General features: G+C 42.8%; 2 protein-coding genes across 2 annotated transcripts in view; both read left to right on the top strand.

Moving 5' to 3' along the window:
- The window catches only part of LOC121598501, a 112,048-nt gene extending 97,479 nt beyond the window's left edge, over positions 1 to 14,569 (top strand). The window contains exons 5-11 of the mRNA XM_041925441.1: positions 2,593 to 2,965; positions 3,030 to 5,030; positions 6,021 to 6,238; positions 6,343 to 6,649; positions 11,358 to 11,508; positions 11,595 to 11,714; positions 11,783 to 14,569. Coding sequence (XP_041781375.1) covers positions 2,593 to 2,965; positions 3,030 to 5,030; positions 6,021 to 6,238; positions 6,343 to 6,649; positions 11,358 to 11,508; positions 11,595 to 11,714; positions 11,783 to 11,972 — 3,360 coding nt within the window. The 3' untranslated portion in view covers positions 11,973 to 14,569. The remainder of the gene's footprint in view (positions 1 to 2,592; positions 2,966 to 3,029; positions 5,031 to 6,020; positions 6,239 to 6,342; positions 6,650 to 11,357; positions 11,509 to 11,594; positions 11,715 to 11,782) is intronic.
- A 2,036-nt stretch (positions 14,570 to 16,605) lies between these two features.
- On the top strand, positions 16,606 to 20,064 carry LOC121600182 (peroxisomal (S)-2-hydroxy-acid oxidase GLO1). Its single transcript, XM_041928577.1, has 3 exons — positions 16,606 to 17,212; positions 18,190 to 18,445; positions 18,518 to 20,064. The coding sequence occupies exons 1-3, from the start codon at positions 16,674 to 16,676 to the stop codon at positions 18,812 to 18,814; spliced, it is 1,092 nt and encodes a 363-aa protein (XP_041784511.1). The 5' UTR covers positions 16,606 to 16,673; the 3' UTR covers positions 18,815 to 20,064.
- The last annotated feature ends 1,243 nt before the right edge of the window (positions 20,065 to 21,307 follow it).

Here is a 21,307-nt window from a genome sequence, read left to right as displayed (position 1 = left end):
AAATAGACGTGCCCGTTTGCGGGACAACCCGAGTGGAGGAGGATCGGAAACGGAACCTCGACAATAATGTTCGATAAATATTTCATATAATGAGAGAACGTCGAGGTTTTCACATTCCATTGCAAGCTAATTTCAATGAGATGGAAGAGTCAGAGGCGGGTCTTGTTGCCTTTATTTCTGCATGCCCCAATCCCCTCTTATCAAAAAGCAATTATATAAGCCATTGGGAGATTTAAGGAATGCCGTAATAGCCTTATAAACGGAGAGGTAGCATGGGACGTTAAATTTAATTAAATAAAAGGAAAATAATTCCCCACCACCCATATGTGGTTCGCTCTATCTGTCTAGGGAAACAGAGAGAGAGCGCATTTTAGCGCTAAATAATATACACATCCACAGTCAAATGGTCTACGCCAATGACACCTTTCCGTACACACACCTGCTCGGATTAACTTGATAGACCGAAGAGTGTTCAATTTAAATTTATTCAAATTGTATTTTACTAGCAAGAGTGCACGTTCAGATTGGAGGAGCTTCAATCGGGGGGAGGGGAAAGAGACTAACAACACTTTTTCTTTGCTCATTTTAAGGGAAAAAATCGTCCCATTCTCCTCACACCCACCGATCAGAGAGTGATAATATCGGGCAGAAAGTTTTTTTCTAGAAAAATATGGCAAACGCTCGCCAGGCGCCTCGCGCCGTGTGGTGTGGTGTGATCGGGTATCGCTAAATATTCATGAGCCTAATCGAATTAACCCGGCGTAACGCGAAGAAATTTATTCAATTTCCCCCGTGGTTTTTCCGTGACTCTCATCATGACGTGACGCTCAAAAATTGCAACAAGCTTTTCGGCAACAAGCTCCCCCTGTAGGAGCAGCGGCATCAGTTGTGCGTGTTTGCTGCCTGGGTGCCTGGGTTTGCATGTTTCTGTTTACACCATAAATTAAAATTGTCATAAATTACCAGTTTTGAAAGCGTCCTGTGGGTGTGTGTGAGCGCGTGTGTCTGTGTGTTGCAGTTACTCCACGGGGAGACTTGAGCTGGTCGCCCAAGGGATCAAGATGTCACCTTTGGTACGGTTGGCGTGCCTCGAGCAAATCGTGTGGAAACTGGCGACAGACATTCTTCCAGGGTTGGCGTTCTTGGTGGAAAACACGGCGAGTGGGATCCCACGTTTTTGCTACAACAAGAACAACCACATTGGAACAAGTGGCTGGCTGGCGAGGGGGTTTTGCACTATTGGCATTACACGGCATTGCACCGTGAATCGCGTGAATGAAGCCCCAACGGATCCATCAATTCACACACAAGCGCTCGCGAGCACTCACCCGAGTGTGGGACACATAGCCACGAGCCTGAGGGCGTGTTGTACTGCCATCTGTGGGTATGTGTTTGTGTGTGTGTCAAAAGGATGGGTAGGATTATGAGCGAGATATACCTCGACCCTAAACGGGTCCCTCGGGGAAGGAACGGCACCAGGAGGAGCATCATGTCCTGTGACCTGTGTGCGCACCGGGCGAGCGAAGGGTAGGAAGATAATCGATTTTTGAAATGTTTATGGTTGGTTAAAGCTCCCGGTTTGAAATCGTACCTTTGGGGGATTGGCGTATGGTATTGGCGCGTTTTTTTATAGTTTGATATTGGAAATAACTTCTGGATTGATTTTGTTTGTTTTTTTTGGCCCCGTACGTTCGTTTGTTTTGAGGGTTCAAAATCAGTGCCGGTAATCGGGAAATCTAGTTCACAGTATCTACTGGTCCTTTAATATTATCCGTAACACAATCAGGTATAGAGAATAGCGTGAAGTCTTTCTGAATAGAATCTCCAAGGGACCCAAGAAAAGAAAGACATTTATTTTTGGAAAACTAAAGCCAAAATGGGTTATCCAAGAGGATTATTCAAGATATAAAGCATTAATCTTGGACCTTAGTATACATTATTTCTGTGGACATTCGTTACTTCAATGGTTTCAAAGACTTGGATTGTCTTAGTCTAGCTAGTCAAATCGGTTGAAGAACATCGCCTATGGGAGATATTTTCTGAGGACTTAGTATTTTCCTCATTTTCAGTCCATTTTTGCTATTCTACTCCGTAAAACATTTTCAATAGAATTTGAAACCAAAGATAGGAAAACCATGCTTATTCGACAGTCTTTTCGGGTTGCAGGCTAGATGGAGTGGACTACTGGAAAAAAAATGACTTGGAAAGACTGCAGATTACTTACACTCTATTTCTGGATTCACTGGGAGGACACTAACGGTTCCAATTCAGCTCATGCTAGATTAATTCCCATCCCACTCTGGAGAAATAGAAGCGCAAGCTCCAGTTGGAATCACCTGGATCCGTCCATAACCATCCAGAATCGTGTGTGCGAAGAGTTGGTGGAAAATTTTTAGGAGAAACAATTCTGCATCTCTGAAGATTATGGATGGTTCAGAATGTTCCAGACGACTCCGACTATTCCGATGATTCCAAATCTCCCCAAAATTCCCGAATGTTACCACTTAATCCGTTCCGGAACCAGCTCCACATGTTTGCCAATTATTCACAACTCTAACCGAGAACTTATATCTGCCTCTCTGTCTCTTTCAGGTTTCATTTCTAGAACCATTGCTACTGCAGCAACCCTTGTCAGCGGTTCCGACCATCGTCAGCAATAACGTACCGGGCAGTGTAACGATCGCATCGTCCGGCATTCCACCAGGTACCGGTACCATCGGTCGTCCATCACTCCCGCTCGTCCCATCAGCTTCCGGTCCATCGCTGTGCCCTATCCCTGCACTACAGCCAGGTCCGGACGCAGCTACTACAGCAGCGGCCCATACTGTCGCCATCAAAACACTCGAAGAGATCTTCGATACCCGTCGGAGCTATAAACCGGCCGGCAGGCATCGCGCTAGAAGCCGCACAAGGCGTCCAGACAGTTGTTCGGAGGTGAAGTACATCAATCAAAACTTTAGTTCCGGTAAGTAGAACAAGTCCCCTTGCTGGCATTTCAATATTTTGAAAGCCTTGATTTTGAATTGCAGGTTCATCGGCACCGATATCTTCTGAGGAGGAAGATAACGACGAAGAGGAGGACGAGCTCAGCAAGATACCGGAGCTGAACTCACCCGACAGCATATCGGACGATCTCGTGCAAGCACTACCCTTGCGACAAAGCCCCATCAAGACGACAGGTCCTGATACAGCCAAACGGAACCCATCGCCCTACTATTATTCCGACTTGCTGAAGAACAAACAGCGCGAAAGGGAAGGAACTGAACTAATTCCAGCAGACACTGGACTGCCTGCGAATCTTCCAACAGTACAGCAAACGCCCACAGCAGAAGCGGTCCGTCGTGATCCTCCCGTCCGCTACAAAAAGAGCAGCAGCCTAGACACACCGGGCGCGGAGAAGGAAGTCCCGCTACCGAAGCGATACTCCATCACCGAGGAGGGCGTACGGATCATACGGTGCGACTCCCCATCCACCACTACCTCGGACGATTCGGACTGCTCCGAATGTTGCAAGCGGCGGGCGTGGCAGGCGCAAGCGTTAGCGATCACCCGGGCAACCTGTAACCTTGGGCCGCGCGTCGATTCGATGCCACCGCACCGTCTGCTCGGACCGGCGGCAGTCTGTGCCTGTGCAACGCCCCAGGCGTTCGGCGACGACGATGACAACGATGATGAGCTGTTCCGTCCGCGCAGTATCTTCTACGTGCACCAACCGGGCGCCGCCGACTGTGCTGACTGTGCACTAGGAGGGGCAGGTGATCTGCAGAGTTCCACCCCGGCACAGGACGAGATGGCGAACGTGCGCACGCGCCAAATCTACGAGACGGCGTTCGATTCGAAGATAACGCGCTCGGACGACGATCTCGATGAGGTGGACCGGATCACCAACCAGAGTGTGCTGCTGCAGCTGACGAAGAGTAACAGCAGTAGTGCGAGCAACATGGTAACTGGGGGAGCACCGCCAGCGTCCCGCACTAAGCGGCTGGACACGAAGCGGACCAAACCCGCGAGCAGTAAAACGCCTTCCGGCGGTGGGCAGGACATTGCAGGGGCTCAGCCAGTCTTGGAAGAAGCCAAGGCGGATCAGCTGGCCCAGGATCTGCAGGAGAAGCTGCAGCTCGACAAACAGATGGACAATATAGCGAACGCCAACTCCACGTCTTCCTCTCAGCTGCCCCTGCGGGGTTATACGCCGTCCCCGCCGTCGACGGCACCGCTGCCGATGAAGTTCCCCGGGAAGCATGAGCGGTTCTTTATTAGCAGCATCAAGAGTGCACCGAATCTGCCCTCCTCCAATGCGGGCGCTCAGCATCCGAGGTTGAAGGATCTGCGGTTGGACATACAGAACGTGCGCAACAATGACGGTGCGGGTGGGAGTAGCTGCGATGGCAGCATTGCCGAGGGGGCACCGTTTGGGCATGGGAGTAAGGTGGGTGAACGGCCCCGTTCGACGCTCTGTCTCGAGCCGGAGCGGGTGCTGGAGTTGAAGCGAGGTCATCGTGGTGCGTCCCATCACCATCATGGTAAGCAGCAGCAGCAGCAGCATCAGCGTGGACGTGGGAACTTTTCCTCCACGGAAAGTATGGCTACTTCGAGTAGTGGCGGTAGCATGGAGTCGTTAAAGTCGAGTACGAGCGAAGGGAACCGCAGTACGTCCAGTTCGGACTCGCGGCACTCTTCGTCGCTTAGTTCGCACAGTTCCGACTCGGGACCGTCGCTGGCGTTCCCGCTGAGGGTGCCGGTGGCCATACACAACAAGCTGAACATACTGAGTCCAATCTCGGACAAGTCGTCTCAAGAGCCGGGCTCGGAGACGTCAGACATTAACAACCGCAACAACAACTCGCAGAAGCAGTCGCCCGTCGATGGTACTACGGGTGGTGGTACTGTTGCTGGTGGAGGAAGTGGTACGTTGAGCAAGAAAGAGGGAGAGGAGAGCGCTGGTGGTGGTGCCGTAGGTACGGAGGCTGTGAAAACGAACGTCACAAAGAGACGTTCGGCACCGAACAAGGCATTGCTGTTAATAACGGGTAAGTTGGGTTTCGGCTGGGAATCACTAACACAGTGGGAGAAGGTTGGGACATTTATCGTAGATGTACAGACAAGTTTTACAATTTATCGTAGAGACAAGTTTTACAATGAAAAGAAGGGAAAAAAACAAACGAAACGAAACAAACGACATTTAGTGAAATGTCGAAGCAAATAGTCTCAAAATACTATAAATTTCAACAAGACTTTTCTTAAATACTATGTATTTGTCTTACTCGTTTTATTTATCCTTTTTGTCTTCTTTCTTCCTATTTGCTCTTTCTTTGTTTCTGTTGTTCTAGTGCTTGTTTTATTAGTTTTTCGTGTTTTGTTTTACCTTTTTACTTTCTTTTGATTAACTTTCATTTTTATATAATGATAATTGATTTTTTATTTTCTTTACATAATCAAGTACGTTATGTAGTGTATTATCACTAAATATCCTAGAAAAGTATGGTTAGATCACATTTTTACGACAAGAAAAGATAAACATTAAAGTGTGTTATTAAAATTGAGCCATGAGCTGTGTCTTCAAATATTTTTAAGAAGAAGTTTTAGTATATAAAATTGACTATTTTCTGGAAAGGATTTAATTATTATTTTTGTTCAAAATTCATTGTAAAGAATCAAGTTGTTTTTAATTAACATTTTTGAGAGAATTCCCAACACACATTTGTTGTTGAAATCGATGTTTTAGTTTAAACTTTAGAATAAATTGAAGAATTTTCGATGCAATATGAAAAAATCCTGTTTAAGTCTGTTCCGGTAGACTTTGTATGTTAACATAACCTTTAAACTAATTCATATAAATTCTCAAAACTTTGTATTCAACTTAGGTTAACTTAGGTTAACGTGTGACTATAAAAACATAATTTTGAATTTATCAAAATAAGAATTAGGACTTTGGATATGTCATCCCTACAAATACCCACTGTGCTCTAATTTGTTGTGCACACGCTTTACTGATAACATTGTACTGAACTCTCACCCAGGTCCCGAAATACAAGGCTCCGACAGTGGCATCTCGCTACACTCCCGGGAGGATCTAAAATCCCGGACAAACTTTTTAAACGCCAGCCTTCAGCGGGCCTCCCTCGGCCAGGACAAGCAGAGCGACCATGGCAAGGGACAGTCGGGACTGCCGCAGGACCTAAGCGATCTGCCGTTCGATATGCCAAAGCTGCGAAGAAGAAGAGCACACCTGCAGCAGGTAAGTAGTGGTAGTAGTGGTGATGGCGAGACGAACACTCTCTCATCATCTTTCACATCAAAACACTGATGGGGTTCCCTTCCTTCCAAACCGTCACACACCAGGAACCGTGCACATCTGGCAGTGTCACGTCGGTGGACGTGGGTGATTTACCCTTCGATATGCCGAAGTTGCGGCGCCGGCTAAGGTTGTCCCAAAATCAGCAACATCAGCAGCTGCTACAGCAACAACAGCAACAACAGCAGCAGCAGCAGCATCAGTTGCAGCAGCACCCATTCCAGACCAGCACGGCTGCGTCGACATCGGGCGCCGGTATGCTGCTGCAGACGAGCACCGAATCAAGCGGGCTGTCCCAAGCCTCCTCCAGCCTGTCGATGCGAGACTCCGATAGCAAGCTGGCACTAGCAGGAGGTAAGTACTCGTCCCTCCGCGTCGTCGAGTGCCGATTGCGGTTAGGTAGTGATGTTTCAATCACCCTCGTTGGTGTCGCATGATACGGAGCTCTCGGTACATTCATTTTAATAATTAATTTCCACTCCACTCGGATGTATCGAATGACATCGATTTCCATCTTGTAACAGTTGCGATTTGAGCGATACCAGGGGAGGGAAAGAGAGCTTGTAGTATCTTGTGTAATGACCATTTCATTGCACGGTCTGCATGGATAAATGGATGATATGTACATGTTTACTTGCAACATTCGTCACGTACGTGGTGCGCATTTGGGGGGAGATTTTTTGGGGCTGACTAGGGCGACATTTGCGTAAGGATTGCGTGGCTCGGGCTGGTAATTGATTTATGGCAGTGCAGACCACACACACACATACACCTGCCACACCTAGACGCACCGAACAAAGGCATCATGATGATGCGGATGATGTGCAGAATCCTCCATTAGCAGATAAAGATCCCGTTTGCATACCCGTTCGGCTTAAAACAGGGTGGAATGCTTAATTGGTAGGAGGAAACAATGCCTTGTTTGGAGGAGTGTTTTGGAAAGTACAAAACGACACCGTGTGTAATACATGACAAAAAATGATCGGATCATGTCATTTAAAGTACATCCGAGATAACATGTAAAAAGGTTGCACTAGAATACAAAGTAAAGGATTTGCATCAAATAATCGTTACAGACAGTAGAGCATACAGGAAGCTCATTTCAATTTACGGTAGAGCTTTATTTATGCTTGTTACAGTCATTAAAATTGATGCCATTAAAATTGAAAATTGATAAATTGTCCTTCATGACATGATGTACAGGTAATTGCTATTCAAAAAAATAAAGTTTTTGAGACTAATTTGACCATTTGTTGGTCAAGTATTGATAGGAAAACAACGATAAAGCAAAACTAATTTCAGCAAACGTTCTCAATTGTTTAAGGATATTCACGACTCATGGTTCAATGTCCACAAGCTGCTCTAAATATAGCCAAAGTTCATGATATTGGCTGATTTGGCAAATATCACTCTGAGTTTTTCCACTCATTGAGACGCAACTCTAGAAAATAGTTATTGAGGTTGCGAATAATGCAACTCACTGGGTCAAACATTACTTAAAATTAACAGTTAAATTTTACCTAATTAAAATAGATGAAAAAGAGAATAAGCAATTAAACGAGATTTTAAATTGCGAATTGCTGCCGAGTTTTAAATAAGTCAAATAAACTCTTCACGATTCAAAGCATTCACTGTAAAGATTTCACTCGCACACTTTGATTCAGTCTTGCCCATCACTAGAATGATCACAATTGGCAGTCTCCGGTTTCCAATAGGATTCCGAATAATCGTAGTAATGTTAACAGATTCTTTCGATCTGGAATGAAGAGGTTTTAATTAAAACCTTAATATCATTTTTAACTTACTTATTATGTATTGTATTTTTCAACTAAAATGTTCTACAAACTTAAAGATTCCAAGTAAAAAAAGAAAAAAGTTCAATATAACTCAATTGCTAATATCGAAAAAAATAACAGCTTTGTGAAGTAAAATTTATAATATTTTTACGTTCGATCAAATTCTAGGCTTACTTCCGGCGAATACTACTGCTGATCGAAGCACTGTCATAGAATTCCCTTTCCAAAAAACACTGTCCAATACTGTATCATTTCATCTATCGCAACAGCAAAAGCGGCTGCTACTGTCAGGGGAGAACAACAAAGAACACCCAAAACCCCTGACGCTAGCAGAAACATGTCCCATTGGTGGCGCTGCACAGCTTAATTAAGGTAGCCGCATCACAGCAGGCTTTGCTGGGCGCACCATCAAGCTCTCTCTCTTTGAATTGAGAGATTTAGGCATTGGCTTTGGCGTTCAATGGCACATGTTACCGACAAGCCGACAATGAAACGCATTGTCCAGCGCCCGATCCTGGCCTGGGTGCCGGCAGGTTTGTCCAGTTTCCTCGCAGTTCCTGCGTTCTCGAACGGAAGTTACAGAGGGTCCCGCTTATAAATTATGCATCGAAACGCCTGTATCCGTGTGGTTGGTTTTGGCCGTCACTCGTGCAAACGTGTGCCCTTGCGTACTGTTACGCACACACACACACTGAAGCGCAAAGCAAAGGGGAGTAAAAGTTTTCCCCCCTTTCTCGCACAAAGTTGAGCCAAAGATTTGACATTTTTCATCCCCGCTACTGTTGCGTATATATGTGATAAACAATCGTTTAGCACCGTTGTTTGCAGCCATGTTTCGGGCATGGTTCCAGCGTTAGTATTTTAGTATTCCGGGTGTACGACAGCAACCAACCAACCAGCCACGTGTGTTGTCGTCCACGGCCAGAGTCCGGCTGGTGAAGTGAAAAATGTTGTAAACATTATCGCTCAGCAGTTGAAAAACATCGAGCAGAGATGGCTAATGGTTTAAACTGGTGGAAGAGCGCCCTACTAGCATTAGCAAGGGACATACAGGGACATCCTGACGTGATGTATTTAGTCGTTGTAGTGTTTTTTTTTGTGTGTGTGACTAACACCCGACATGTTTGCAGCCAGCTACGAGGGCCGATTTACCCTCGAAAGAAGTCGCTACGAAGGTGACTAAAACCACGGAACTACGCGGCTTCGGGCTGACCGTTTTGCTGACCTTGCACCGGGTACAAAAACGAGCAAGTAATTACAGCCGCTTGCCCGCAAACCCCACCCTATACATGAGCTCTGCGCACAATTGTTTAATGTTTAATGTATTGCCGCTGTCACCAAACACAACAATCGCGACCGGATGCTGCACCACGCTGGCTGCTGGGTATGAGATGTGGAGATATTTAAATCATGTGCCTCGTGTATGGGGCCGCAGCGTGCGGCGAATAAATAATGAATTAATCAGTTAGAAAGTAATTGGTGCAACGGGTTTGTATGCGATTGCGTTTTTTCCCTGGAAAACTCTCCTTGCGACATTCCAATCACGTACCACGGTTTGTTTCCCATTTTGAGCAAACCAGGCAGCCGTGTAGGCATGTCAAACAATAACAATCAGCATTAGCACCAATAGTAACGGTCTGAACTTGATGGTGGTGGCGCACAGATGGTCGTGCTGCGTTTGGATGGCATTGAGAAGTCGGCTGATAACGAGCCGAGTGTTTTTCACTAGGAAAAGTCTCTCCCTCTCTATATATATATATATATCTCTGCCTATGTTGAAGCACGGTAGACAATTGGTAGGATTATGCTAACCGAAGCATTAACGAGACAATGGTGCCCATGCTTTTAGTGAAGGGCATTCGGCTGGGCATTCCGTTGACGAGCCGTGATCCTATTGTATTCTAATTGGAAAGTGTAAATGGTGCTGATCACAATTTTACAGTTGGTTGAAATGTATAAAATGACTCAGTTTCGATTGTATTTGGTGTATTTGGTGACTGGCCCGTTTTTGCAGATTATCGATAAAGAATTTTCAGTGTCAGTCAACAATTCAACGAACGAAGTGAAGGACAAACACTATCATTCATATTCTCCTCTACGTGATTAATTGTGTTATTCGCCTTTATGATGGTTATCAACGACAGAAACAGACCCAAACATTAGTTTTGGTTTTGGATTTTGGACTACAAATTAGTAGGAAGAAATTCAATAAACTCTATTGGACCTCATACTTTATCGAACGACAACGGACAGATAATTATCCTAAATTATCGTTCATTTTCTCTTGCATGATAAGCAAATAAATATTGGAATGAAACTCTAATAAATAAGTTCCTTTAGTGTACCAAGTGAGCGTGACCTTATCATCAACTACCAATGTACTAATACAGACCACTAACACACACACAGAGTTTGCTTGGTATAACCGATTTGCGCTTTTTTGTCCGCAGTAAGGATCAAACACTGAACTGCAACACCATCCATGTTGGCGTTAATAGAGGATGCTTTTTTTGCACGTTTCCATTTCAACTTTGGCTTGATCATGTCTCCTCTTCCCAGGTTGAAGAACCAAACAACTAACAATAGTATAAAATCGATCATAATGCAGAACTGTGATCACAGAGTGTAATTTACACAGTAGCTGGATGTAATGGATGATTCAATTGCGATGATACATCTTGTCTACTACTAATACAACGTTCAGTTTGGTTGGTTTCATCTCCAAATTAGAACAGGTATAAAACATACACAAACACACACTTTAGAACGGCTCGCTAGTTACGTTTTTCAAAACTGCATAGCAAGTTTTAAGGAGGTTGTGTTTAATATATTTTTTAAATAATAATACTAATAAAATAATAATATTAATAAAAAATAAAAAATATATAAAAATATTCATAATTATAATAATCAGACTACAAATAATGATGATGATAATAATTATTATAAAAATGATGATAATAATAATAATGATAAAAATAATAATAATAATAAATTAATAAATAATAAAAATAATTAGAATGGTAAACATAATTATGATAAAATTAATTAAAATAACAATATAATAATAATAATAATAATAATAATAATAATAATAATAATAATAATAATAATAATAATAATAATAATTTAAAAAAACTAATAAAAAGAAAACTATTATTATTTTATTAAGAAGAACTGTTTATCGATTTGCTTGATAAAAGAATAGATACAATCTGGCACGTAATTGATTTTTATATTTTCATCTATTTCCTCTCTCATTGCAGGATTCTTTAAGCAAAGTTTGACACTAAACCTGAACGAATGTGGCCAGCGGCCGCCGAAAAAGTTCGGTACGCTCGATCTTGGCCTGAACCTGGGCACAAACAGGCCAAACGTGGACCTCATCGATGCATCCATTCCACTCGACCGGCAAGGGTAAGCGATCAATAAATATCTTTTTATTACCATGTGACCGTGTGACTAATCTTAACTCTTTGCTTTTATCTGTGCCTCTCCCGCAGTTGGTACCATGGTTCCATCAGCCGGATCGATGCGGAGAAAATCCTTCGACCACTGTCGGAGGGCAGCTTCCTCGTACGTAACAGCGAATCAACTCGACAGGATTATTCACTCACGCTGAAGTAAGTACAGCGTTCTCATTAATTCCATTCCATGACATTAATTATTTGTTTGATGTTGCTTCTTTTAGGAGCGCCAAAGGCTTCATGCACATGCGGATACAGCGGGACGCCGACTCGGGCCAGTTCATCCTCGGTCAGTTTAGCCGCCCGTTCCCAACGATACCGGACATGATCAGGCACTTCTGCCTGAACCGGCTGCCGGTCCGTGGTGCCGAGCACATGTGTCTTCTCGAGCCGGTCATTGCGCAAATCCTATGAGCTGCACTATAAGCGCAGCGCAGGAAGCTGGGAAGGAAGCCGCTTTTACGCGTTTGGTTTTGTAAATTTGGTGGTGTTTTAGAAAGCAAAAAAAACTGAAAGTTTAAAGCCGAGAGGAGAAGAAGAGAAGAAAACACAAGTAACAGGATAATAAGAACATAAACATACCGTAGAAAGGGATTTACTTGCAAACATACACATACACACAGCAACAAAATGCATAAACAAAAGGTGAAAAGAAGCTAATTTTGTAATGCAGCAGCGCATAACTTTAGGCGTTCTATCCCTTTTCGTGAATGTATAGAGACATTTCGCCTGCAAGTATGCAATTCACTCAGCAGCGTAGCGCCAATTTTGCACACGCCAAAGGTAGGCTCTCCCTTTCCCATCGCGGTAGGCGGCTTCGTTTTAATGGAAAATAGACCACAGAAAAAGACACAAACAAAAAACACAGTTTTTTATGAAAATGCAAAAACCAAACACAGCGCCTGATAGTCTTCTAGAAAATGTAGAAGAACGTTAACCTCATGCAAAAGCAACCCAAATAACATGGTAAAGGTACATGATTTGCAAAACAAAATGGTATGATTGTGCAGTTTTTTCAATGCAACGTGCAGTTAACACAAAACACGTGAAAACATACACAACAAACAGACACACACGCACACAAATTAGAAAAGCCCGCTCTCGCGGAGAGGGAGAGAGAGAGAGAGAGAGTCCTTTAGAAGCCCGCAGTTTAGGAGCTCTTTTAGCAGCAGAATTTGTGTACAAAAAAAAAAAAAATAACGGAGAGAAAAGCAAAATCCTCAGTTTACCGTAGCAAGAGTGAGAAAGAAAGAGAGAGCGAGAAGTAAGGGTTCGCTTGCTAGGCAGTTTGTGTTTTCAGCAGTTGTTTTTGAGTTTGGTAAGTCTTATCATTGGTGACAATAATGTAATTGTTTTGTTCGCGCAAAGCAACGGAACGGCAATTTTCGTGGTTGGTAAAAGAAGGGTTTGCTGGACAGGACAGAAGGTAGAAATATGGATGCAATTGGGTGTGCGTGCAATATAGTGGCAAATAGAGAGGCTATGTAAGTAGAAAGAGAAAAAGAGAGAGAGAGAAAAAACGATGTAGCCAGAAATGTGTGTAGAAATGTCGTTTCAAATGTTGTGATACAAGAGGCGGTACTCGTTTTGTTGATACTAAAAAAAAGAAAAGAAAAGATAAAAACTCACTGGTTTCCTTCACTTTCACGTTACTATAAATAAGTTTACGCTCAGCCCTCGTCCTCTCTATTACTCCCATATCATCAGGATGCTAGGGAAGGTAAATTTAACAGAGAGAAAGTGAAAGAAAGAATGAGAGAGAGAGAGAGAGGGACGAAAGGCAAAGATTAAATCTAACTTAATCATTATTAAACCAAAAACACTTAATGTAAATGTAATCCGAAGCGCTCCCCCATTTATATAGGTTTCGAAGTTGAAAAGAACAAGAAAGAGAGAGAGAGAGAGAAAGAGAAACACACAGTGTGTAGAGAAAAGAAGAAAAAAGGAAAGAAATGTAAATCGAATGCCAAAAAACAACTCTTCCTATGTTGAAAGGAGCCAGAAGGATGAACGGTTTTTCTTCCACTTCATATATGTAAAACAGTCGGTGGTGCTAACATACTCAGCACCTGTTTTGTCTCGTACACAATTCAATAAGTTTCTTTTCTTTTTTTAAATGAAAGTTCGTTAGCGTCTCCACTGTATGAGGGAATGTTGTGAGTGCAAAATACCAGTAGGGAAGAAAAGAGCAGAGCGAAGCATACAGCTTTTCTGTGCGAATAGCGGATGGTAGCGCGAAGGTAGCGGTAGACGAACCCTGCATTTTTGTGTACTGTAAACGGGTACTAGAGCACCCGGGCTAACTTTCGTAGGCGAGAGAGGGAAGAAGCTGGATAAAAAAAAAAACGTTACGGTTCCGTTCTAGTGTTGAATAGTGTGTGCCACCGTAGTAAGTGAGAGAGAGAGAGGGAGAAGGTACTATTGAAGAACAAAAAATCCATATTTAACACTGAAAGTCATGTCAGTTATTAATCATTAAATAGGAGACACGCTAGGGCGTGTGTGTGTGTATGTGTGTGAAAAGGGGAACTGTGCATACTAAGGGAGAAATGGATCTTCTCCTTTCTGTTTGCATCGATTTCAATTACACGTTGCTGAATAGCAAGCAGCAGAAGAAGCACAAACACGCAACGCAACGTGAAGTCCCATTTTTTTGGTCATAGTTTACATCAGCATAGGTCTTTTTTTGTTGTGCAAATCCTACTTAAGAGAATCAACTCGCAACAAAATGACTCAAGTACTTCCTCCTCCAAGAACTCTCTAGGCGCTGCTAGAAAAGGTGTCGTATTCCTATTGTAATAGAAGCAAACACAGAAACACATACACATTCTATTGGTAAGGATAGAAGCAGCAGTCGTATAGTTTTACCTACACCTAAGCATTCGTTTCAAGTGCTGAAAAGCTGAGTAGAGCTAAACCAAAGGGAGAATCCCATGAATGAAGAACATTACTCTCTCATTTTCACACCACTCAACACAAAAAATACACTCAGACACACAGACACACAGACAGACACACATATTAAACAATCACGTAGTGATGGAAAAAAGGGCTATTATAGACATTGATAAAATATATTATGAAAATATTTAAACATTTAAAATGAGCAAGTCATCTCTGAGTGTTGTTTACTCATCCGAAAATTCCCCTTAAAATGTTGATAAAAGTGCTGAGGCAATGAGCTCCAAAAAGAGCGACGAGAGCTTTATACAGTGCCTCACGTATAGTAAAGCTCCGAGTACCTCGAGGTGAGTTCAATCACTCCACAAGCTCTTCACAGCTCGATTGGCATCAAAGCTAGCTTAATTCCACTATTCAAGCTCAATGTTGCAATGTTGCTACCTACGATCAATCGTATCTCTGGTGTCCCAATGTAGCTCAGCGTACTCGGTATTGCTACAAAAGCTTAAAGCAGCTCTAAAAGCTCTTTTTAACTCAGTAAGCTTAAGGTCGGTGAGTTGAATTATAGTTCTGTGATCTCAATGTAGCTCTGCGCGTTCAATATGCCTCTACAAGTACCTCAATATACCTCAAACTCTTGTACACATCCATTATGTGTAAGGTTATTAACCTTCTTACTATTACTTCTACTTAATATTATGACTACTTTAAGCTTATTAAGCTTTTAATTACATTTGTATTAAGTATTCCCCAATTAAATTAACACCCGCCCCATCTGACCCATGCCCGGACCCGTCTAAGAAGTAAGCCATAGAAATCTCTTCCCATTCAGATTAACTAAAGTAACCGTTTTCTCATAGATGTGACCTACCCGATTCCGATTCCGTGTTCGGAATCAATTCCGGAGTCGATTCCGGAGCCGATTCCGCAGCTGATTCCGGAGTTGACACTACTTCATATGTTGGAAATTGGACTCTATGGCACCCTATTTGGAGAGGTTCCTTGGAAATTCACATTGAATTTGAGTTCAATTCCCTACACACTAAGTTAAGTTCTTACTAAGTTCATGTAAGAAATAGTCAATAAAGTGTCGCATAGCTATGAAAACTCCTAGAAAACCCTGCATCACTAGTAGTGTTGGGAAAAATGATCGGCTCCGGAATCGGAATCGGTTCCGGAATCGACTCCGGAATCAAAATCGGTTCCGGAATCGTAATCGGCTCTCGAATCGGAATTGGATCCTAAAATAGAGTCGGTTTCCAAAAAGAATCAGTTTCGGCATCGCCATAAAAATAGGCGTTTGGGTCCAATCATCCTATTTATTGATAAACTATCAAAATTTACTTGTAAAAGATCCATTCCCATGAAGATTCCCGGTCTGATTTCGCTTCTAAAACGTCTTTTTCAATTCAAGAATTAATTCACATTCCGGAGCTAATTCTAATTCTGGAGTCAATTATGATTCGGTTTTCGGGGTAAATTACGATTCCCAGGTCAATTCCGATTCCAGAGCCGATTCTGATTGCGGAATCGATTCTAGTGCCGACTCGGGAATCGGCTCCGGAGTCAACTCCGGAATCAGCCCTGGAGTCCACTCCGGAATCAGCTCCGGAATCGTCTCCGGAATTGATTTCGAATACGGAACCGGAATCGGGTAGGTCCGATTCCGAGCTCCCACCACTAATCATTAGCACGTCAAACATATTACTTTTCGAGCGAAAGAGTCAAGAAAGAAGAGTGCCAAAAGTATGAGAACCCCTGAAAAATCCTGTGTTATTAGCAAAAGAGGCTAAGAACCTCTGACATATAAAACATTTAATAAATCTATAATCCCTTTAGCTTTTGTATACATTTTTAAATTGAATCCTGTTGAAACAAAACAATAATTAAAACAATTTATAGAAACACCCTGTGATTTTAAAACAATTTCAATCGTGTGCCACTAATACATACACACAATCCATCCATCTGGACCGGTCCCGCCACTACGCTGGTAGGGAGATAATTCTCTACCAACTGTCCGTCCATGTTATCAGCGCTATTAACTCGATTGTAAACAATGCCTACCCCGCTAAAACGCTGCCAAACCTCCGGCAAGCCCACAAAGTCTTCTCCCACCTTTTAAAACTGCTCACGGAGAAACGGCAAACTCACGCCAGTTCAAGTTGTACTAGCAATTGGTCTAGACGTGCCAGAGTTACCCTGTTCACAACCATGGCCCTAGTGTCCGTTCGTGATTACGAGAAGCGTGCCCACGAAATCATACCCCGGAATGCGCTCGACTACTACCGCAGCGGTGCCGGGGACGAACTATCCCTCCACCTTAACCGAACCGGCTTCGATCGGCTCCGGATCCGACCGCGGATGCTGCAGGGTGGCTCCACCCGGGACCTTTCTTGTACCGTGTTTGGGCAGCGCTTCTCGATGCCGATCGCCATCTCACCCACCGCCATGCAACGGATGGCCCATCCCGACGGTGAGGTAGCGAACGCGAAAGCTGCCGCCACCCGGCAAGTTCTCTTCACGCTCAGCACCATCAGCACGAGCTCGATCGAGCAGGTGGCGGAAGCGACACCGAACGCACCGAAGTGGTTCCAGCTGTACATCTACCGCGACCGGCAGCTGACCGAGGAGCTGGTACGGCGGGCCGAACGGGCCGGCTTTCGGGCGATCGTGCTGACCGTCGATGCGCCACTGTTCGGTTTGCGGCGGGCGGATATGCGCAACAAGTTTTCCCTACCACCGCACCTGAGGTGAGCAGCAATTGCGCGTTTGCGTTTCGTTTTGTTGCACTCATGCAAGTGGTTGATTTGCTGGGGCAAGTGGAAAATTAATTCGCTCAAATGCAGTTGCGCAAAAGAAGACGAGTGCATGATTGGCGTGAAAGTGCGATTACGTACGAGTAGTTTTAGTTGCGTCGGGCAGGTTGTAAGTTCAAATATGACCTCATCTATGTAGCGTTAATTTCTTCCCTAAAAAGATATGAAAAGAAAACGGTAAACAATTTAACGGCCAGCCGCATTTGAAAAGAAATAGAGCTACGAGTGACACTGCTACTCCCCAATAGATGGCGCTTTACAATAGCTGGGAGAGATATTGAGCAATGGTTGCTGAGACTGTGCATCACGGAAGACCATTGCGGGATTGTCGAAGTTGTTGCATTGCATTGTTTGTCAACGTTGTTGCTGGGGTTTTCAGGGGTTCTCATACTTGTGGGACACATTCATAAATCTTTCTTCCAGCCAAAAAATTAATGTGACAGGAAGTGGACTATAAAGCATCCTTTTTGGACAAATCTTGTAGGAATTTGGAAAATCCTATTGGATTCGGATGCTAAAAAAATCCAATTCCCATTACATTATGTTCATTTCACTCTTCACCTGTCGATAAAGTGTCCGGTATGATAACTCCTGGGACACCTTGTAACATGATCAATTAATATGGTTTAATTCTATTTTCAATATTCGATAAACTCCAGAAAATTTCAAGATATTCAAAGTCCACCAGTTCTTCCGTTAATATAGAAAGTTTCCAGCATTTGTTTGAAATGAGCCCGAAGAACATATCTATGAGCTTTTTTCTGCCCTTGGAACGATAACCCATTGTGCTCTTATCAAGATGAATTTGATCAGCATCACTTTCGTTCATTCAAAATTGCGTAAACATCAAACAAGGTATAAAATGAGCTTTTAACAGTAATCAATAATACGCACTTACCAATTGCTTCCAGCATGGCAAACTTCGTCGGTAAGGCCGCGAGCATCCGCAGCCAGGGCGGTTCGGGCATCAACGAGTACATCGCGGAACAGCTCGATCCAACACTGTCCTGGGACGACGTCAAGTGGCTGCTCGGCTTCACCAAGCTGCCCGTCATCGTGAAGGGTATCCTGACGCGCGAAGATGCCATCATTGCGGCCGATCTCGGCGTACAAGGCATCTTCGTGTCGAACCATGGTGCGCGGCAGTTGGATTCAGTGCCAGCATCGGTCAGTGTGTCATCATACACAACTACAAGCAATCGTTTTTGTTCAACAACGATCTCCCTTGCTCCCTTCCAGATTGAAGCACTGCCGGAAATTGTCGCTGCCGTTGGTGGACGGGTAGAAATCTTCTTAGATGGTGGCATCACACAAGGTACGGACGTGTTCAAGGCGCTGGCACTCGGTGCGCGGATGGTGTTTTTCGGCCGCCCTGCCCTCTGGGGATTGGCCGTCAATGGGCAGGCAGGTGTTGAGCACGTGCTGAACATTTTGCGCAACGAGCTGGACCTGACGATGGCACTGGCCGGTTGCAAAACGCTCGCGGATATCACGAAGGAGTATGTGGTGCACGAGAATCATTATAGTAAGCTTTAACGCATGCATGGAATCACCGCCTTGGTGTAGACAGTATTTTACCAAAACTGGAACTCAACGAACGGAATTTCATAGCGAGAGATGACAACTTCGTTCAACAGACCTTCTTACACCATAGAGAGATTTTGAGAATCTAATTGTCTGTTCCCTTCGTATTGAAATGTCATGCAAACCTGCAATACAAAGATGTAGAAAGTTTAACTGTTACAGCCCAATGATGTCCATTTTAGAGAGAGTCCAATGATGGTCATAATAATCTGTCGAGTTTTAAAAACTGTAGAATACAACAATGAACATTGAATAGAAATTTATCAGAACCTATCATTCGTCAAGTATTGAGAAACATCTGTCGCTGGCGCCATTAGACTTTAGGACACTTTTTCAGGTATTTTGTCAAATCGTCAGAGTAAATCTACCCAGCAAACTACAAGCTAGAATACTTCTAATGGTTCTCAAACAAAAACACATAAATAATCAATCAAAGGCTAATCATAAACAAAAGCTAAAGAAAAACTAATCCTTGTTCTTTTTTTTGTTTATTTTACTATTTTTATTTTTAGTTTTTCGTTTGGGAGTGTGTGTGTATGTAATTTTTTTGTTTCCTTCTTTACGTTTCGTTTTGGTAATAATTTGAGTAGTTCTGAAAAGTTCGGCGTAGTTCTGCATTATAGTTTGCATTATAGTTGTTTGTAGTGTCTTTTTTGCAAATTGTGCTGTATTGTGTTTGTTTTTACTTCTTGTTGTTTGTTGTCGTGTGGTAGTAGTAGTTGATTTTGGCTGCTTGTTTGTTTGTTTGTTTGTTGTTCTTCTGATCTTGTTTCATTAGTTAGCTTATTACTTAAGTTGCTAGTGTATTATTTAAATTTAAAGAGTATATGCTTATTAGTGAACTCCGTCATTCTCCGTACCTTTTCCTCCATATCTTTGCTCTCTGTGTTCAGCTTTTTTCTGGCTCTTTTTTGCAAAGGGGAATTGATTTTTCGCATTCCCTTCTTTTCATCTTTTCACAATTTTTCGTTCGTTTTCTGTTTGCGTTTTCTAGTACTACTTCTTTCCACGTGCCCTACACATACACGCCTATTTCCTGTGTTTGACGAATATCAAGCAAGCAATTATTAGCAATCCACTACATTTAATGGGTAATGTTACTGAAATTATGTGTGTTTTTTGTTGTTGTTTCCTTAATGAACGGTGATTGTTCGTATATTTGTTTCATTTAGTTTTGTTCGTGTCGGTTCACCGTTCCATTCTTTCGTTTTGTTTGCTTGTTTGGGGTGATGTTTTCTTTCGCAAAACCGAACGCCGCCAACCATTGAACCAGAGCTTTTCAGAACATTTCTTAAACATTAGTTTCACACACCTTTTCCAATAAGTGATTACATTGATTACGTGATGTTTTTTTTTTGTTTTGCGAGCTTATCGTATAAGGATTATACTACAGAGCTGTTTTAAATTTTAGTCCAAGAATTCAATTTTTTGTTTGTTTCTTTGTTTGAGTTTGAGTGACACATTACGACATTAGAGATACCTGGAGCCGTCTAAAGATTATTATCGGTACTATTTATGTAGGGAAAAAGCTGATCCAAATGTGACACTTTAGAAAGGGAATAAAAGCGACACTGAAAATGATTTACTGATATTAACCTACAGTTTTCTGTTTCATTTTTACGATAAATCAGAATTTTGGCCTAATTTGTCATTTCAGTTGCCCAAACAGTGTAAATAAATGCCATTTTCTCTGTATGTGTGTGTTTGTTTTTTTTCTTTTGCCTATTCTTACGTCCTCTAAATATTATTATATGGTACGAAAAGCATGCCCTCACTTATCATCCTCATTATCCATCCATCCTTTCAACCCTCAATCATCATCATGCTCTATTATTTGGTTTTTTTGTACAACAATTGTTGCATTAATTTTGATTAAATTTCCTTTTTTGTCCGTTATGCGTAACACAAGTAACAATTTTCAATTATGTTTTGCAGTTTGGTTGTGGTTGAGGAGATCCGGTACTAGAGCAACTTAGTAGAGCAACTGAGTCTCGCTGATCGATTGCTGGTTATGGTTATGCGCAATACGAAAACACTACTCAAAATTAGTATGGCACATTGGCTGAAATAGCTCTTAATTAAGCATTGCTTCATAAACGCTCCGGAAATAATACGAACATTATTAAATGTCATTTTGTTAACGGCTAATTTTGACCAATGCTGGAAGAAAATGACTAGAAGCTGATTTTGTTTTGTTTTTCTTTTCACTGTTTTTTGTTCCCCACACGAATGTAAACTGTTACCGATGTGAATCAATGTGAGTCAGAGGATCAATTACCTCGAAAGGTAATGTGAACATTATACAAGAAAAAAAACATTAAATTCATTTAGCTTCATCAACCTGTTAGTACCGCAAACCCATTCCTCGCTCCTACAATCGAACTTTTATGCACCTTGCGTACGGTTTTTTGTTTGTTGTATATGTGTGTCTGTTCTGTGGGATAT

This window comes from Anopheles merus, chromosome 3L (genome assembly GCF_017562075.2).
Source record: "Anopheles merus strain MAF chromosome 3L, AmerM5.1, whole genome shotgun sequence".
NCBI classification, from domain to species: domain Eukaryota; kingdom Metazoa; phylum Arthropoda; class Insecta; order Diptera; family Culicidae; genus Anopheles; species Anopheles merus.
Note: the sequence above shows the minus strand (reverse complement) of the source record. Positions and strands in the feature narration are given on the sequence as shown.

Coding starts and splice junctions, on each gene's coding strand:
- LOC121600182 (XM_041928577.1), top strand. CDS start 16,674: ATGGCCCTAGTGTCCGTTCGTGATTACGAGAAGCGTGCCCACGAAATC. Junction 17,213..18,189: donor TCCCTACCACCGCACCTGAG/GTGAGCAGCAAT, acceptor AATTGCTTCCAG/CATGGCAAACTTCGTCGGTA. Junction 18,446..18,517: donor TGGATTCAGTGCCAGCATCG/GTCAGTGTGTCA, acceptor GCTCCCTTCCAG/ATTGAAGCACTGCCGGAAAT.